At 48.1% G+C, this 16580-nt stretch overlaps 1 protein-coding gene across 5 annotated transcripts in view; it reads right to left on the bottom strand.

Moving 5' to 3' along the window:
- Positions 1-16580, bottom strand: part of TCF3 (transcription factor 3) — a 102226-nt gene that overhangs the window by 71890 nt on the left and 13756 nt on the right. For 4 of the 5 annotated variants that reach the window (XM_021009149.2, XM_021009152.2, XM_021009150.2 and 1 more), the window contains exon 3: positions 15362-15434. In XM_021009149.2, the coding sequence (XP_020864808.1) occupies positions 15362-15434 (73 nt within the window). Of the gene's footprint in view, positions 1-5706; positions 5902-15361; positions 15435-16580 lie in introns of those variants that run through there. The other variant, XM_021009153.2, reaches the window with a different exon arrangement.

The following is a 16580-nucleotide window of genomic DNA, read 5'->3' as shown; positions in this document are numbered from 1 at the left end:
TTGGGATGGGACATCTAGGGCTGGAAGGGACCTCCAAGGGCATATTATCCAACCCTCTCGTTTTACAGAAGAAAGTAAGGCCCAGAGAGGGGAGGGGGGTGACTACCTCAAAGTCATATGGTTTAAAGAAGCGGGTTTTGAATCTAGGGCCTGACTCCAAAGGGCAGCAAGGTGGAGCAGTGGATGGAGCACTGGGCTTGGAATTAGGAAGGCCCATCTTCCCAGTTCCAATCTGGCCTCAGACCCTTACCAGTTGTGTGAACCCAGGCAAGTCACTTAACACTGGTTGCCTCAGTTTCCTCATCTGTCAGATGAGCTGGAGAAGGAAATGGCAAACCACTCCAGTATCTCTGCCAAGAAAACCCCAAATGGGGTCATGGGGAGTCAGATACCACCAAAATGACTGAATCAAAACCACCTGACTCCAGATCCAGAGCTCAATCCACAGCATGCATTACACTGTAGAATTCATTTAGATTCTAGGGTTCTGAGGGTTTGAGAAGGCTAGTTTGAGAGATTCATAGAATGTTAGCTAGAGCTGCAAAGAAACATGGAATCTGACATCCTCAGTTTACAAATTAGGACATTTTGGCCCAGACAAGGGAGCTAATTCGAGAGATTCTTAGAGTTCCAGCACAAAGTAGCAGGAAGAACCCTGAGTCGAAAATCACGGTCCTGCTACTCACTTGCTGTGTAATGCTGGCTAACTCACTGGCCCTCAATGAACTTTGGTTTTCCCCTTCGCAAACTTTTTGTAAGGCCCTAGCCAGCTCTAAGCTTTGAGAGGATGCTTCTTGTCTTCCATATTCCAACTAGGAAGTGGACCCATTCTAATAAAAAGGCTTCACTTGTCATATTACTTCTCAGACTGAACCAGCACCCAGACTTTCCATCCTGCAAACAATAAACCTTCTCCCTTCTGCCCTGGCATGGCTCAGTCCACCTCTGGAGAAGTGTGTGGGGGGCCAAGACCCAAGAAATGCCCTTGGACACAGTCAGGCCTCTCGCTCTTTCCTCAGCCTGGCCTGAGCAGTCAGCCCTGATGGGAAAGCATTGGTGAACTCTCGTTATTTGGTCATTATGCAGCTTGTAAAGGACAGATGTGACCTATTTCTGAGGCTGCCAAGCACTTCTGGATTCGGGAAGGCCATTGATTATGCAAAATCTTTACTTAAGATGGAAAGAAGGGGGCCTGCAAGTGATGGAGGAGGGACTGACCAGCCTTCCAGCTCCCCAGTAATCCCTGAGTGACTGGAGCTGAGTCACCCGACCTGTTCTCCAGGGCCCCACAATTCTCTGCACAAAGGGGGACTCCGGGAGCCAGAATCATGATGTCAATAGCATGGGATAACCTAGCTCCCTGTTCCCAAAGAACAGCTTGATACTGAGTCCTAATGGACAGCCTCTGTCTCTCCCCATGCCTCCCAACTTGCTAGGTGGTGAAAAGGGGATGAGAATACATAAATGCAGCTCCCCAAAGTAAACCAGGCATACCTTCCTCTACGCATCACCTCACGACACACACGTGCCACAGTGCTGCCACTTACAGCGCTTCTTAAGCACACAAGTGCTGAAGGGGTCAAGAGTGAAAAAGCTTGTAAAGCCCATCTATAACACAGGTGAACAAAGCTAGACCCAGAATGAGCCCTTCAACCAGCCTGTTAGTCCCACTTATATGTCCCACCTTCGGTCAGGCACTAAGTGGGATACAAGAGGGAGAGGTCATTGTTGGCTGGAGTAGCCACAGCTGATGTGCACATGAACACTTTCAGGTAATCCAAGTATTTTCATTACAACGCTGTAAAGTTCTAAAGGTCTGCCCAGTTCTGATATTCTAGTTTCTAAAGTACTATCCAACTCCAATATTTTAGGTTCTGAGAGTCCTTGCAGAACCAACCTAGAAGGGCCTGAGGCCCTGCCCAACTCCAACATCCTACATTCTAAGGTCCTGTGGAGCTCTGACATTCCCAGTGTTTAAAGCTGAGTGGCCAGAGGGGTAGGGTTAGGGTGGAGGGAAGAAGACGACAAAAGGCTTGAGGTGAGCCTCCTTTCCCAGCTCTCACTCTCTTCTTTATTATTTATCAAGCAGAGAGCTCTGTGCTCTGAAGACCCTCACCCCAACCCCCACCCTCAGAATCCTTCTCCACGTCAAAGCCCAGCCCAGCCCAGCCCAGATGGGAGTTGGGAACAAACTTTAAAGGGAGCTCCATTTGCTCTCTCTCTCTGTTCTGCTCCCACCCCAATCATCTCTCCTAAACAAAGGTTCCCAGCTCTCCTCCCCTGGCTCAAGCCTCAGCCCGAATCAATAAGCTCCTGGGGACAGCCTGGGTATAGTAAGAAAGAAGCCTGACATGAGAATCAGGAAACCTGGATTCTAGTACAAATGTGGCTGTGTCACCTCGGGCAAGTCACTGATTCTCTCTGGGTCTCATTCTTCCCCATCTGGAAAATGGTAATAATAACTACCCTGCCTCCCAGGGCTGCTGTCAGGACCACAGGAGAAGTCAAGTGAATGGCCCATGGACATACTTTTGAGCAAAATTCCTTCCATTTCCTGGACCTCAATTTGAGGCCTGGATCATCTTCCAGTTCTGTCTGAGCTCTGAAGTAGACCATGGAGGGCCTTAGCAAGCAGCTGAGAAGGGCCTGAGGTCTCCCAAGAGGACAGCATGTGACTCACAGTCCTCATCTCCATTGTCTCCAAGTTGCCTGCCTCAGTGACACCAACCAGCACTCTGGCGACGATCCATACAGACCCCCGGCTTTGAGAATCCCTGTTCTCCTCACCTCCAATGCCCCCCAGTTCCACACAGCCTTGGCCTCTCACCCCTCCTGGGTGAGATCCCGAATTGGGGACACACCATGTGGTCATCATCTCCTGGCCTCTGGTGTCTCCTGTTCCTGCTTTATCTGCTGTGACTTTGGAAATGATCTAGAGTGAGCATCTTGCTCCCCGCCTCATCTTTTCTGCTTACACAATCACTTTTCAAATCATCTTTCCTCTTCTTTATAAAGTTCCTATAGTCAATTAAGGCAAAGACAACACGTACTCTCCAGGTTTAGTACTGGGCCAAACTGCTAAAGAGATACTTTATAGAATTAAGCCAAAATAATGAAATTCACTTCGAGCAATACAAGATCAATAGTTAGCCCTAAAATGAAAAAAGCAAGTTAGTGGGAGGATGCCAGGCCTTTAGGACTCCAGGACCTCCATGGTGGTACATACCCAATCTTGAGCTAAAGGGCCACCCACATGCAACTTCTTCAACAGGTAAGGCACAGGTACACAGCTCACCGGGGCAGGCTTAACCCCCCAAACAGGGCTACAGTGGGCTGGGAAAGGCAGTTCCCTGGTGAAAGGACCCCTCGATCGACCCAGGCGAAAGATCTAGGGGCACTTCCTGTAGCGTGGGTGATCCCTCACAGGGAAGGATGTCAGTGACCTTGACCCCTGTGCTCTGCTCTAGGTCCTGCTTCGAGGTTGAGGAGGCTTCATGGCATCACCGAAAGTCTGTGGGTAGGGACCTCAAAGGAAACCCAACCCAAGCCATACCAGCCTCTCTAGAGCACATCTTTTGACTAAGGGTAACATTTGCCCTCTGCTTGAAGACATCCAGTGATGGGAAACCACCAAGGCAACCCCATGACACTTTTGGACAACTGATTATTAGGATTATATTATAATAATATTACGTATAAATATATTGTAATAATATATAATTATATAATAATGTGTATATCTTTATATTTATTTCTACATATATAATATAATATGTATTTATATATATATGTATATGTCATATATTAGCATTATATTATATACCCTATGTGCTATGCAAGCCAAAACTGACCCCTCTGCAGCTTTCCAACCTCAGTTAGCAGTTCGAAAGACAACAGGAAGGAGGAAGAACTGAAGCACCCTTGGAAATCACCCACACCAACCCATTCATTTTACAACAGGGGAAACCAAGGCCCAGGGAGGGGAAGCGACCTGTCCAAAGCCGCCTATGAAGCAGGGAGCAGAATCAGTATTTATGCTTTGACTGTATCTCCAAGCAGTTAAATGACCTGCCAGGATCTGAAGCATGAAGACAGTGTTTGACCAACAGATGATGAAGCATTCTTCTTAGAAAAAATATCATACTGGAAGTGAAGCATTTTCCCCATGCTTCCCCACGCTTGCATCTTCAGTAGCAGGGACTTGCACTTTTCACCGATCTTGTTCCCTCTCCACCCCCAAGCTTGACTCTCCTCCTAACATCATTTCCATTCATCCACAGCTGTCTCTTCACTACTCAGTGTCACCTTAATAGTACCCTAGAATGCCTCCACCTCTCTCTCTACCTGCCCACACTCGATCACATTCCATAAGCTAAAGCTCTATTCAAATTCAGATTCTCCAAATTCAGTGTGGGGGGGCACATCTGGCCCTCTCCTCCAGGCTCCCAGTGCCTTGCTTTGTATGAAGCCTTTTAAAAACAGACACACACACACACACACACACACACACACACACACACACACACACACACCCCCATCTGTGGAAACACAGTTCTCCAGCCTATCACACCGCTCCCTACCTATCGATTACAACCACATTCAGCGTCTCACCCATCACAAAAGAAGCCTCATCCTTTGCCATGGTCCCAGACTTTCCTTCCATGTTGTTCCCTCTTCCTCTGTGCCACCTTCCCCTCCCTGACCTGGTGACATCCAGGAAGACGTGCCAGCTTTGTAGTCACAAGTGCCAGGTTCCAGTTCTAGCTCTGCCCCTTATGAGCTGTATGAAGTTGGCCAGGGCACTTTCCCACCCTGCAACTCCATTCTCCAAGCTTCAGAATCACCCAAGTCTATAGGCAGCTTTAAGGTTTCCACAACAGGAGAAACCAGGCTCTAAGGGGACTTGTCCAAGGTTCTACAGGCAGTGAGTGCCCCAGCCAGGACTAAGAGCCAGGTCCCTGGCTTCAGGGGCAAGTCCTTCCCACTGGATCAGGCTTGCCCCATGGAATTGGGGCAGATGAGCTCCACAGCCCTTCAAACGGCAATGGAGGTTTGGTCAGCACCACTGCTGTACCCCTCACCCCAGCCAGAAGCAATCTCTCCCTCCTCGGTATTCCCAGAGCCTTTTCATCTGACTTGTTCCTCCATACACCTTCTCTCTAATTAGACTGGAAGCTCCCTAAGGGCAGGGACAATCTTGTTCACTTCTCTGTCTCCCTCAGGGGAGCTACCACTTAATAACATTAAGCTGTCTGAATCAACAAATGAATGAGTATATTACTCTTCCTGTCAACACAGCATCTGGCAGCCCCCAAAAGGGGCCAGACAATTCACACACCAGTCATTGTCCACAGAAAGACCTGGTGAGAAAGTATGTATTGCCCTATATGGACCATCCTCCCCACTGTTTGTAGGATCCTAGCTTTATAGCTGGAAAAGACCTCAAAGGCCATCTAGCAAACACCTCTAATTTTACAGATGAGGAAACAGCCTTCCAGAGGTGAAATCATTTCCCCCAGGCTATAAAGGTGAAAAGCAGCAGAAGAGAGTAACAATACAAACCACATACCTAGTGGCCTATCCGGCCTACAGCAGGGTACCAAGCTGGCATCAGCAGAGAAAAACATCTGCCAGACACTCCCCCTCCCAATTCCACCCCCAGTCCCCACTCCCTCTCAGGACCTGAGCACTGGGTGCTGGGCTTACCAGCTCCTAGGATGGGCTTTGGCTGCTCCCTCTGGCAGGAGGTTCCAGCCACTATCTCCATGGCACGTGCCCAGTTGGAGGGTGGGAGAAGATGAGGGCTGAGACACTGATAGCAAGCCCCCTGGCCTTGCCAACCCCAACTTCTGCTTAGGAAGAACAACTCTTTCCCTCCTTGCTCCTCTGGGCTAACTAGTCCCACAGTGGTCCTGGGTCTGACCAGCACCGACTCATACTCCTGGCATCTGATGGGACAATGTGATACTTGGGAGAAAAAGCCAAGTTATTAAGGCTGGATTTTTTTTTTTAAATAGAGGGGGCTGGGAGACAGCCTTGGCTTCAGGAAGTAATCCCATTCTCCTGTTGGAACAATGGGCCCAGAAACTAGGGCTGAGCTAAAAGCTCTTAAGTGCCACGCCCCCCCCAGTGCCTCAGGCCCTATTTGCCCATGACTCACAGCCCCAGGAACTGTTACCCAAACAAGGCTATACACACACCAATAGTCTTGGGACAGGCAGAAGGATATTAAAAAAAAAAAAAGAAGGGGGGAGGCCTGCCCATTATTTGGTGGAAGGGTTAAACATACTGTGGTTAATGAATGCAATGGAATCCCCACTGTGCTCTCAGAGATGACTAATATGATACAGACTGAAAAGCCAGGAAAGAGCTCCATGAACTGATGCAGAGTGGAGGAGGAGGAGGAAGGGCCATGAGAACCACAGGCCTGTGTCCACAGTGGTGGAAAGAACACCACCAAGAAATTCAAAAGTGAACAAGCCAGGTTCTGAAGAAGAGACCAGAGGGCACCCCACCCCACCCCTTCACAGGGGTGGGTCACCAAACAGATTTTCAGACTTCTTTGATTCACTGATCAATTATCCCTATTTCCACCCCCTCCCCCCCTTTTCTTTTTTGTCTTTCACAACTATTTGTTACATGGATGGCTCTCTTGGAGGGGAGAATGGGTGGGATACTGGGGAAACTATGGTGTTAAAAAAACCCAAAAGGCATCAATAGAAACTTAATTAGAACAAAAAAAACAAGGGGGAGAGGGAACAGGGAATTACTAGAGAGAGCTGAGAGGGACTGGTTTTGGGAAGTTGCTTCCAAAGGGCCCTCTGGATATCAGTCTGACCTGGCCCTTCTCTCCCGGTCTCCTCCTAGTAATCCCCTGAAAAAGCAACTAGAATAAGCTTTCTCGAATCCAGTTTAGGTCATTCTTGTTCTGCTTACACCCCTTCCCTGACCTGCCCCAGCCACAAGAGAATCACATAAGGCGTCGTCCCCCACCCCCAACAATTGGGGTTAAGTGACTTGCCTGGGGTCACCCAGCTAGTAAGTGTCAAATGTTTGGTCAGAGGCCAGATATGAACTCAGGTCCTCCTGACTTCAGGGCTAGTGTTCTATGCACTGCGCCACCTAGCTGCCCCAGAATCACATATGTTCGAACTAGAAGAACTCAAGTGAGCCCCAGCCTACCTCTTCCCATTGCTCTGGGAATAACCCCTTTTCTTCCCAGTTCCACACATGCTAGACATCCCAGGTCGAACATCTACTGGCTATGGGAAGTAGGTGAGTCACGGAGGCCCTCAGGGCCCCACTTTCTTTGCTTATCACTTATGACAGGGGTGCTTAACCTGATATCTGTATTTCAATCTAATTGGTTCTTTAGAAGTCTTATGGATTTTATTTTATGCATCTAAAAACGTTCTGTGAAAGGGATCCATGACTCCCCAAAAGGGTTAAGAACCCCTGAGTCTATGACACACCCACACCCCAAGATAACGCAGGGAAGTAGGAAGAGCTCAAGCTCAGCAATTCAAAGACCTGGGTTCTAGTCCCAATTCTGAGATCCTGGGCAAATCTTTGGACTCTGGCTTCCACATCTCTCCAAAGAGGTTGGGTGCTCATGGATGGGTAGTAAGCATCCAAGGGGAGTCAGAACAAGAGCCCTACTTGTCCAGGGGGTGGGGTGGGGGCCTGTGAACACCGCAGCACAAATGCTGCTGGATATTCAGAAGCAAAATACCAGCTAGAGGGTAGCAGGTGGTTATGGTCAGCAATGATTCCCCCCTCCTGCCATGAGAAGATGTTGACAGGAAGGGGGCTTTCATAAGCCTTTGAAACAGGGTACCTTGGTGATTTCTGGGAGGGGAGAAGGACTAGGGACCACAGAACCATATAGTCTTCTATTAAACCTTACTTAGAACTGTCACTGGAACCTCACTCAAAACTCTAGAACATGGAACCTCGATCCCTAGAGTATCATGGTGCCTCAGAGACCTTAAAAATGTAAAACCAGGAAACCTTATAATCTTAGAACCTTAAAACCAGAGACTTTCCAGACCTACACCTGCCTCCTTAAACCACAGATACTCAACTTAAGATACTAAACAGAAGTAAGCTTCTTTCCAACGACCTCCTACTCAGTGCAAAAATCCTCCCTCCAGCGTCCCTGATGGGTAGACATTCAGTTTCTGGTTGAACATCCTCAGTGATGCAGAGCTCCCACCTCTCAAGTCAGTCCAAGCTGAGTTTTTTTTTTAGACATCACTCCCAGAAAGAGCAGAAGAATGTTTGGAGGGAGGGGGGAAGATGGAGAAGTAGGGGAGAGATTTATAATTGCACTGTCTCTGGAGTCAGAGGGGCAGCTAGGTGGCACAGTGGATAGAGTGTGGCCCTGAAGTCATCATCCTGAGTTCAAATCCAGCCTCAGACACTTACAAGCTGTGTGACCCTGGGCAAATCGCTTAATCCCATTTGTCTCAGTTTCCTCATCTGTAAAATGAGCTGGAGAAGGAAATGGCAATACCTTCCAGTATCTCTGCCAAGAAAACCCTGAAAATGGGGTCACAAAGAGTCAGACATGACTGAAATGACTGAACAAGTGGAGTCAGAGGATCTGGGTTCAAATCTTACTTCCTCCCTCCGTCATGCCCCTGCAATCCCTATGTGACTTTAAAGCCACTGAACCTTCTTGGGCTTCACTTTCCTCATCTGCAAAATGACCAAAGGAGTTGGACTTGGTGATCTGAAAGATCTAAAAATCTAGCCCTACAGATCAGACCAATGGCTTGGTCCTCACTGGGTGACCTTGGGCAGGCTCCTTCCCTCTATGCCATGTCCTCATCTGTGAAGAGGGGCAAAGACAGACAGATCTACCTGACACCCTTCTTCTGGGGTATCCGGAGAGGAGATGGAGTGCCAATAAAAAGACAACACAAAGGGGGAGGCATGGGCAGCTAATGCTGCCCGTGGTGGGCCAAGGGGAAGGAGGAAGGGAAAGATCAGTCCTTGTAGATCTGGGCACTGAAAGCAGGAACTAGAAGGCTCAACTCTAGCCGGAGGCGCCTGGCCAAGCTAGTTCAGAGCCGGGCACCAGGGACCCCGATGTCGGCAGATGATGGATTCATCATTGGAAGGTCCACAGAGATCACCTGTTCCAAGGGCCTCATTGTACAGATGGGGAAACCTAAGTCACACTGGGAGTGAGGATGGCTGGGAATGGGAATGGGATCCCGCTCCCTTAACTTCAAACCCAGTATTCCTCCTACAACCCCATACTATCTCCTAATATGCTGGCTGGTCTTAGGGAAGAGAAAACGCCAGGAGGAGCCCCGATCCCAATCACTGCTAGCTCTAAGGAGACCAATACTAGTGTGATAATTATAAGTGCCACAGAACTGGAATCACTCATCCCTTAGGCAGCTAGATATGGTAGTTTAGACAGCTGGGCCTTAGAGTCAGGATGATCTGAGTTCAAATGACACCTTCAGATATTTATTAGCTGTGTGACCCTGGGCAAGTCACTTAACCTGTTTGTCTCGGTCTCCTCTACCTCACAAAGTTGTTATGAGGATCAAATGTGATAACACCCTCAGTAAAGGGCCTGGCACATGGCAGGCGCTTAAAAAAAATGTTGATTCCCCTTCCTTGCTGTCTCCGACATCTGCCCTGGTTTCCCAAGAGGCCCAAGGCCATTTTAACTGATTTGCCAGTCTAGCAAAGATAATGACTTACCTTTCTATAAGGCTAACTCAATACTTTCCTTACAACAACTATATATCCCAAATATCTGATGAGGAAATTGAGGCTTGGGAGAGGTAAGCTGATTTGCTTGTGGTCACCTAGTTATTAGGTCAATAGATATTATTACCTTCATTTTACTGATGAGGAAATCAAGGCTCCAAGTGAAATAACGAGCCCAACACTCCTTCCACCATCCCTTGAAAGCCAGGGTAGCCAGGTTTCCCAGGAGGAAGCTCTCTTCTTCGAGCTATGCCAGCAGCATGGGCTGTGCGGAGGGAACATGTCCCAAAGGATGGACGGCCCTCCTCTCACCCAGGAGGACACCGAGGGCCCAGGGCAAGCCCCACCCTGAGCAGCCACCAGGCCCAGCTGCTCCCAGATGTGGGAGGCCTGGCTAGTAAGAACACAAAAAGCCAGAGTCCTCTCTTGCTTTGGATGGGTGGAGCTGGTTTCCCTGGGGCAACAATTTACCAGGGCAGGATTAATGAGAAGTAGAGGTTGGAGGAGGCAAGAAGAAAAATACCTTTTTATAAGGTGCCATTCCCCAGGGGAAGGGCCTAACCCTGGGCCTGGCAGGAGGGACACTGGAGAGGAGAAGCTGCTTTCTCAGAGAGGGACCCAAGGTCATGAGGGAGGGAGGGAGAGAGGCACAGTCTCAATCCCCCTTTCCTTCCTATCTCTGGAATCAAACTATGGGAGCAGGAATAGAGTGGGAGGCTGGGGAAGAGGAAGTCCCTACGGTGCCCCAGGAGACAATGCCCACAATGGGTGATGACCTCTACCAGGAGACAGGGAATTTCAACTCCAGTCCCAGCTCTGTTATGAACTCTGTGTGGCCCTGGCAAGGGGCTTACCCCTTGGCCTTCAGTTTCTCCATCAGTAAAGTGGAAACAATCAAAGCCTGCCCTGTAGGACTGCTGCAAATTGCTGAAATGCTAGCATTTAAGCTGGGCCTTCATTTCAACTTTCACCTTTAGAACATAGAATATAGGAACTTGAAATGATTTTAGAACCTTTAATGCTAGAACTGGAATATACCATTTGTGCCAACTACCGTTATCCCTTCCACATCGCAATGTTAGCCATCACGGTTTCGATATATCAAACTCAGAAATACATAACATGTAAGTACAATATTGTATAATATCAACACAAATTTAGAATAAGGTACAGTAAACACCCCATAAAAAAAAAAGAAAAAATTCAGACTTCTCTGGTACAAAGGGAGGGTCAAAAAACTTTCTGCAGGTTTTCCAGATTGGGGTGGGGGTAACTGCACCCCTGACTCCTGAGGGGTAGAAGGGATAACTACAGTCCAACCCTTTCATTTCACAGACAAGAAAAGTGAGGCTCAAGCAGAGGAAGTGACTTGGTCACAGTCACATAATGAGTGTCAAACCTCAGTCTCTGAAGCCCCTTTCCACGTACTTCTGTGGTACCTACATTGTGCCCAGAGATGACTATGTAGACACAGTGATGATCATATCCGCTTAGAACTTATCCCACAGAGGTATCCAAGGGAGGGCTGGCCTGGCCCAACCCCCATCAGAGACAGCAGAAAATGGCACCAAGCAGAATCCACTGTACCACCCTGCCCTGGCCACAGGGCTGCCCACCACGCTGCTTTCCTTCCTATGCACTCTGGATCAGCACTGAACGTGGCAGTGCTCATCTACTGGGCAGACAGAGATGAGTAAGACAAGTCCCTGTCTGTAATGGACTATATGTGCCATGAGAACTTCACGGACGCTAAGTCTTCTCTCTGAGCCCTCCTGCCTTGAGGAGTCCGTGGAAAGAACCCTATGCCAGGAGTTCAAGCACTGGGAACCGGAACCTGGTCATTTATTAATCACGGAACCTTGGGCAAGTCACTTCCTTTCCTAGGTCTCGGTTTGCTTATCTGTAGAATGGGGATAATATTTCCTACCACAGTACCACTTTACAGGATTATCATGAGGACTATCTCAGATCACCATGAACCCCAAAGCGTCTGTTGTCATTATTGCTATCATTCCTTCCTTTGACTTTGTTTTCCCTAGCCTCTAATGGAAATTAAGCATCATCAATGTAGGCAACACACGTGATTCTGAGGACTGCAGGGGCTTTACCAGGCTGGCTGGCAAAAACCTAAACGGGGTTTAGGTTGAAGAGTCATCACCGGGTCAAACAGAAACAGGGGCGCTCCCTGGAATCAGGAGATGGTTTCTCCAAAACACAAACTTCTCCTGCCCAGCACCCTTCCTTACCTTCTACCTCTTCTTCTAATCCCCAACCCCCATTAAAAGAGCTCAGAATCTGAGCAGACCTTAGATATTCTTAAGATTATTCTCACTCAATATTCTAAGAAAGTTGCTAATATTCAAATATTCTATGACCCTGAGACTTAAAGATTCTTTTCATAGTTTGATTATAGCTGAAGGGTGTGTGTGTGTGTGTGTGTGCGCACACGTGTGTCTGTCTTTGGTGGGGTGGGTAGGTGGCAAAAAAAAAAAAAAAGATTCTGAAAAGTAGTATTTGGTGCCAAGATTTATGCTGGCATTCCCAGGGTAGCCCTGGGGCCTTTCCCATTCCGTTCCACTCTGCTTCCCTCCCTTAAACAAAATATGTCCTTGCTGTCCTGGTGATAGGGAAATGTCATCCAGAGCCATCCATCACTGAGCTTCTGAAGCCACTGGCTGAGATTGGAGGCCATACTTGGTGTTTGGAAGGCCCTGACCCCGAGGGGAAGCTACAAGGCTACGCTTCTCTCTTCCTTCAGCTAACCTCCAAAGGGTGATGGAAACTCCCTTCTTCTTCAGCTTCTGAGAGAGCTACCATGATTCCCTCACCTCCCTCTGCACCAATGGGACTTCTCTGATGGGCTCAGCAGAAGGAAAGAATGCTACTGGGCAGGGTGACGAGCACCTCTTACTCCAGGCAGCAGAAACAGCCCGTGATTCCCCTACCTCTCCTTCCCAGAACCCAACCTGCTGCTGCTTTTGGATTCTTGTTTTCAGTAAAGAGCACAGAGGACTTGGGTTCACATGCCTAGGGACTTCCAGGCTGTCCCCCCATTATTACATGAACCCCTCAAGGGTAGGAACTTCTTCTGTTTCTTAATTAATGAGTGCTCATTGACTCACTTTTAGAACGAGCACCTCAGAACTCAAACCTGTCAAGACCATTGCTTACATAGGGAGAAAAGCCCAGAGAACAAAAAAGATTCAGAGAGGGAAGGGGTCTTAGGGATCCCCCTAGTTTTAGGTGCCAGCATCAAATCAATACCTACTAGATTAGACAAGTCACAGCCTCCTTTGCGGTCTCAGTTTCCTCTTCTCTAAAATGGGGATAATCACACTTGTGCCATAAGGTAGTTGTGGGCAAAGAGCTGGTGAGCCGCCTGGTTAGAGATCTGAGGGGTTAATATTTCAACTTTAGAAAATGGGGACAGCAAAGCCCAGGGGGTCAAGCAGCTTGTCCAAAATCATACAGGTAGAAAAGCAGCAGACTAGGGATTCAACTTCAAGTCTTTACTCCCAATCTTGTCCTGTTCCCTCTGTAGCAGGCTGGTCTTCCCTAGGAAGTCTTCTGAAGGCTGGCCTGCCACCTTCCCAAGGCCATGCTGACCTACTGGTTCCCTAATGTGGCCTGACAGGTTCTACCCAGCCTGGGCCTGGCACAGCAAATCCACCTGGCCAACTCAGCCTTCTAGATCAACTGCAAGGGTGGAACAAAGCTGTGTTCTAACACAGTCAGAAGCTTAGAACCCAGTATAAGAACTGAAAGGAAACTAAGAAAATAGGTCAGAGCTGGGAGGGACCTTAAAACACAAAATATCACAGCTGGGAGGGGCCTTAGAATAAGATGTCAAGGATGGAAGGGACCACAGAACTCAGAATGTCTGAGCTGGGAGGGTCCTTAGAACACAGGATGTCTAACCCAGGAGAGCCCTTAGAACATAGAGTGTCCGAGCTGAGAGGGCCCTTAGAACATGGAATGTCTGACCCAGAAGGGCCCTGAGAACATGGAATGTCAGACGGGGGAGGGCCCTTAGAATTCAGGATATCAGTGGGGCAGCTAGGTGGCACAGTGGATAGAGTAACGGCCCTGGAGTCAGGAGGACCTGAGTTCAAATCTGGCCTCAGACACATAACACTTACTAGCTGTGTGACCCTAGGCAAGTCACTTAACCCCACTGCCTAGCCAAAAAAAAAAAAAAAGAACTCAGGATGTCAGAATTGGGAGGGTCCTTAGAACTCAGGATGTCAGAGCTGGGAGGGTCCTTAGAACACAGGATGTCAGAGTTGAGAGGGCCCATAGAACACAAGGTGTCAGATCAGAAAGGACCCTTAGAACACAGGATGTCAGAGCTAGGAGGGGTCCTTAGAATACACAATGTCAGATCCTGGAGGGTCCTTAGGACATGGAATCAACTAGCTAAAACCACTTGTCTTATGAATGGGGAAACTGGAGCTCACTCACTTTACTGCTCTCCCGAGCTCCTACCCAGTGCAGGAATCCCTTCCCCATTAACCCTGAGCAGGAGTACTCTGCTTCAGTGTCTCCATGGTGAGTCCTCCACTCAATGAGCTCTAGCTTGTTAGCATCTCCTAAAGTGTGATGCCTAGACCTGAACGTGATATTCCACCTAGGATCTGACCAGGGCTTAGGATATCTCTCATGCGTACCATCTTCCTACTAGTCCAACCTAAGATCATATTAGCTTTATAAAAATTTTTTAAAGCAGACATACCTTATCAGTGACTCATTCTAGGCTTAAGGTGCACTTAGACCCCCAGATCTTTTTTTTCCCCTCCTAAAGGAAATGCTACCCAGCCCAGCCAGCTCTCTGCTTATCTGGTGTATCTTCATTTGGATTTCTGAATCTACCTGCCCAATTCTGCATTCCTCCCTGTCCAGGTACCAGGTGTTTATTTCCTTCTGAAATTTACCTGTCCACTGTAGAATTAGCTCTTCTTCAATCTCAAGATTCCCCACCTCCCAAGCCCACACTTTAGAGACATTTTCCCATCTACAAACAACGCCGGGAGGAATCGGTTCTTTCACAGGATTCCAGCCTCCCCCTTTCTTGTGCCTTAACAGATTACAACACGGACAGAGACAAAAATGAATGGGGCCTTGAGATCTGACTTCCTTCTCCCTCCATTAAAGCCTTGATCTATGGGCAGAGAAACAAGTCCCTAGAACAATCTCCCACCCTCCATGTCAATTCCCTCCACCCCAAAGGAGCAGCTGTCCAAGAGCCCCTGTGCCAAAACACCTGGAGACCACTTAGCAGGGGACCAAGTGGGAGACACTTCTCCAAGGCTGAACTGGGTGGCAATGTCCCAGGGAGGGTCCAGTTTCTTTACTGGGAAGCTACAAGCTTCCTTGCTTTCACTGTTTCTTCACCGATCTCTCCTTCCTCTACCCCAACTTAAAAAATTGTTCTAGGATTGATAGCGCCCAGGCCTCATCTCTGAGTCATCAGACAGCCAGAGGCCAGGGAGTGGGAAAGACAGGACATGATGACACCAGTAACTCCAAGCAAGAGGCCTGGTTGCTGGGGGTGGGGGGGGGTGGAGAACAGGACACATTTTGGTTTATTTCAATATTTGACAGAACAATAAGGAAAATAAAATCATGATACCTGAGCCTCCAAACTGAGTGCTGGTCAACGTGGTAGGCCTGGATTTTCCATTGGCCACTGGCAACGGGAACATCTAGAAGACAGAGACATAGAACGACAGAGAGATAGAGGGTGAAGGGAAGAAAAAGAAAGAAATTTGGGTGAGACTCTGTTGTTTAGGAATGGGACTCACTTTGGCTATGGAGGGGGAACATCCCAAAAAATCTTTTTAACCCAGGGCTGAACTTTTTAAGAAAACTGTAATGTTGAATCTTGGAGCCCAAAAGTACTACAGAGAATCAGAATTCAAACGTCTCATTTTATGGATGGGGAAACAGAGGCCACGAGCAAAGAAAAGACTTGTCTGATGCTTCCTAGCAAAATCAGTGGCAGTGGGGCAGCTATGTGGCACAGCAGATAGAGCTCTCTGCCTTAAGAGTCAGGAGGACCTGAGTTCAAATCCGGCCTCAGACACTTGGCACTTACTAGCTGTGTGATCCTGGGCAAGTCACTTAACCCCACTGCCCAGCAAAAAACAGAAACAAACAAACAAAAAGTCAGTGGCAGAGCTGGGTCTAGGGCCTTGAGCCTCTTTCCTAGGGCCCAGAGTTCCATCCAAAGAGAAAGATGCTGGGGATTATGGCTGAGTCTAAGGGCCTCCATTCCTCCTGCTCTCATGGCCCAGAGGTGTGAGTCATGGAAAGCCATTGGAGGAAAACAAGAAGCTCAGTGGCTTTAATTCCTACTAGAGAACCAGTGTGTCTTCATCAACAACAGGTCATGCCAGACTAATCTAATATCCTTCTTCTGGACAGGGTTACTGGACCAGTGGGGAATGCCACCAGCATTCTTGGTCTTCAACAAGGCATTGTGACTCAGCAGCGACCCATGGGCAAGATGGATAGATATGGACCAAACAATAGCAGTGAGGTAGATTCAGAACTGGTTGAAGGGTAGGACCCAAAGGAAGCTATTAATAGGTCAATGTCAATTTAGAAGGAAGTCTCTAGCGCTCCACTACTCTGGATCTGGCAGTGTGTCATTTAAACATTTTAATCCCAATAATGGGAAAAGTCATAAGCATTTATTAAGCATCTGCTGTGTGCCTGGCACTGTGCTAAGCACTTTTACAAATATCTCATTTGACCCTCACAACAACCCTGAGAGGTAGATGCTATTATATTATGATCCCCATTTTACAGATGAGGAAATTGAGGCACATTGAAGTTAAGTGATTTGC

This window comes from Phascolarctos cinereus, unplaced genomic scaffold (assembly GCF_003287225.1).
Source record: "Phascolarctos cinereus isolate Bilbo 61053 unplaced genomic scaffold, phaCin_HiC Scaffold_4;HRSCAF=312, whole genome shotgun sequence".
In the NCBI taxonomy this organism is placed as follows: Eukaryota; Metazoa; Chordata; class Mammalia; order Diprotodontia; family Phascolarctidae; genus Phascolarctos; species Phascolarctos cinereus.
The sequence above is the reverse complement of the archived record's forward strand: the minus strand, read 5'-3'. Positions and strand labels throughout refer to the sequence as shown.